At 46.0% G+C, this 2,220-nt stretch overlaps 1 protein-coding gene across 1 annotated transcript; it reads right to left on the reverse strand.

Annotated features, from left to right (window-relative positions):
• Window positions 1–253: 253 nt before the first annotated feature.
• Window positions 254–1,771, reverse strand: LOC107020473. The gene has a single exon (XM_015220854.1). The coding sequence runs from the start codon at window positions 1,769–1,771 to the stop codon at window positions 254–256; it is 1,518 nt and encodes a 505-aa protein (XP_015076340.1).
• Between the last annotated feature and the right edge of the window lie 449 nt (window positions 1,772–2,220).

Consider the following 2,220-nt stretch of genomic DNA (forward strand, 5'->3'; position numbering starts at 1 on the left):
CTAAAACATACATGGGGACCCTTTTGTGCCAAGGGTAGGCCTAGCGCATTCGAATGATGTACGTGTGAATTTGAACCAAATAAACAATTCCCCCCAAAATAACATTTAATAATGAATAAAAATGTTCGAAAAAGGGAAACAAATATAAAGACAAACCCACGTAGGGGCCATTCGAAAGTGCAACAAAATCTAGTCCACGCAGGGGCTAAAGAAGTGCAAATACAAGTAAAAACCCACGCAGGGGTGATGTCCACTATGCTGCTCCGGATGATCCTGCTCCGTAGTCGTCTTTCTGAATTTTGTGTTGCTGAAACATATACCTCAGCATCCTCTCGATTTTCTGATGGATCCAGTTGGCAAACTCATCATACCCCTGCCTCAGTCTTTCGACCTCTCGAGTTGCCCTCTCAAGAGCGTCCTGATTCTCTACAAACTTAGCATAGACCTCATTGGCCTCTTCCTTTATCTCTTGCAGTTTAGCCACTGCTTTGGCTACTCTGTCCGTCACACTGCGAAAGCTACGCGGAATCTGAAATGAGACATTTTGTATGTCCTTCTTCAGCCATTCTTTGTAACCTTCGCCATATCCAGCGTTGAATCGGTCAGGGGCGATAGTGTCTTTACCCATGCGCTTGGCATTTTTCCATTCTCTGAGCATTTCCGAAGCGTCATGCACTCTGTCATCCCCAATGTCATACATATAAGCGCCATAGTATTCTTCTCTGGGCACGGTTTGTTTTCTTCCGAATTGTCGCAAGACTCGAAATGGCGCGTAAGGGCGAATTCCCCGACTGCCTGGTAGAGGGAGCACGACACATCTGCGACTCTCCACAACAACTTCCTTGGATATAAAACGGTCGAGCATCCATTGGAGGTCCTCTTCTCTCAATTCGGAGAAAATTTGGGCCCATCTCCCTCTTGTTCTCCGATTGTCCATATTGGCCCAGAATAGTAAATCGTTTAAGTCCTTGAGAGTGTTTTTGTTGTCGAGGGTGTGTAAATCCCGCGTCCCAGCACCCTTCGCCAAGTGGCTGAGAATCCACCACTGGAGGAGTAGATTACACCCTTGGAAATATCGGTGTCCTTCTTTGCACTTACCCAAGGCCCGATACATGTCAGATAATATGACTGGAGCTACGGGGTAGTATTTTGTTGTTCCTTGATTTTCGTATCCTTTGAACAACGTGTGGAAGAGCGTTATGACTCTGGTGTTGATGCTCAAACTCGGACCGTGCGGGAAAACCATTGTTCCCAACAATGCCACGGCAAACGCTACGGGACGGACCTCGTTCCACTCTCTGTAGGAGATCTTAAACTCCCGATTGTACGCGGCGTAGAAACTCGCGTGTCCGAATCTAATATAGAGATCTCTGAACATCACGTGGGAATCCTGACACCAATAAGCGAAGTCTTTTCTTAGTCCAAACCAATCCGCAATATTCTCTACGGAAGGTTTGTTGGGGATGAAAATATCCTCTTGTTTTCGGGCTCTCGTCTCTATCCCAGTGCCCACGGTGTCTATACAATCCCTTATCTCTTCCAGCGTCGGGGTAATTTCGGCTGTTCCGAAACGAAAGACCATCTTCTGACTGTCCCAATACCCCGTAAGCACCTCGATTAGTTCTGGCCAACCATCCATGTTGATCAGCTCGGTTAAGGCACCTACGTACTTATTAAGGGTTCGCCTATGATCCCCGTCCAAATCGTTGTACCACATCGTAAGCTGAGGTGGTGCTGAGACGACCATATCAAAATTCGGGAAGAGATCCATGTCTGTAAAATAGAAACCCATTAGATTTTTCCCCACCCCCAAGTTGGTTTTCACACATATGTTTATTCGAATGTCAAACAACATGATGCGTCGTGAGGTCGAAGACCTTAGACGCGATTTTGGCGGTTTTTCTACTAAAATGGACTTAATACGCCTTGGGTATTAAGCCGTCCTAGGCTGATGCTTAACTTGGTTTTGGTTTCGCTCTATCTTAGGCTTTCTAGAATTGTTTTCAAATTGACGGTTACCCGAGTCGGACAAACGTCGGGGTGGAGCTATCAAACAACACCGGATGACCGCATTCCGACTATTTGTTTGATACTCCCAAACGATTTCTTGGGTATATCTGAAGAAAGCCGGGGTAAGTCGCGTAACTTCCGTTTCCTAATGCAAACTATTTGCCGTTTGGCGGAATTATGCCATGAAATGCAACATTTCGAAAACTAAAG

Source organism: Solanum pennellii, chromosome 1 (assembly GCF_001406875.1).
Source record: "Solanum pennellii chromosome 1, SPENNV200".
In the NCBI taxonomy this organism is placed as follows: Eukaryota; Viridiplantae; Streptophyta; class Magnoliopsida; order Solanales; family Solanaceae; genus Solanum; species Solanum pennellii.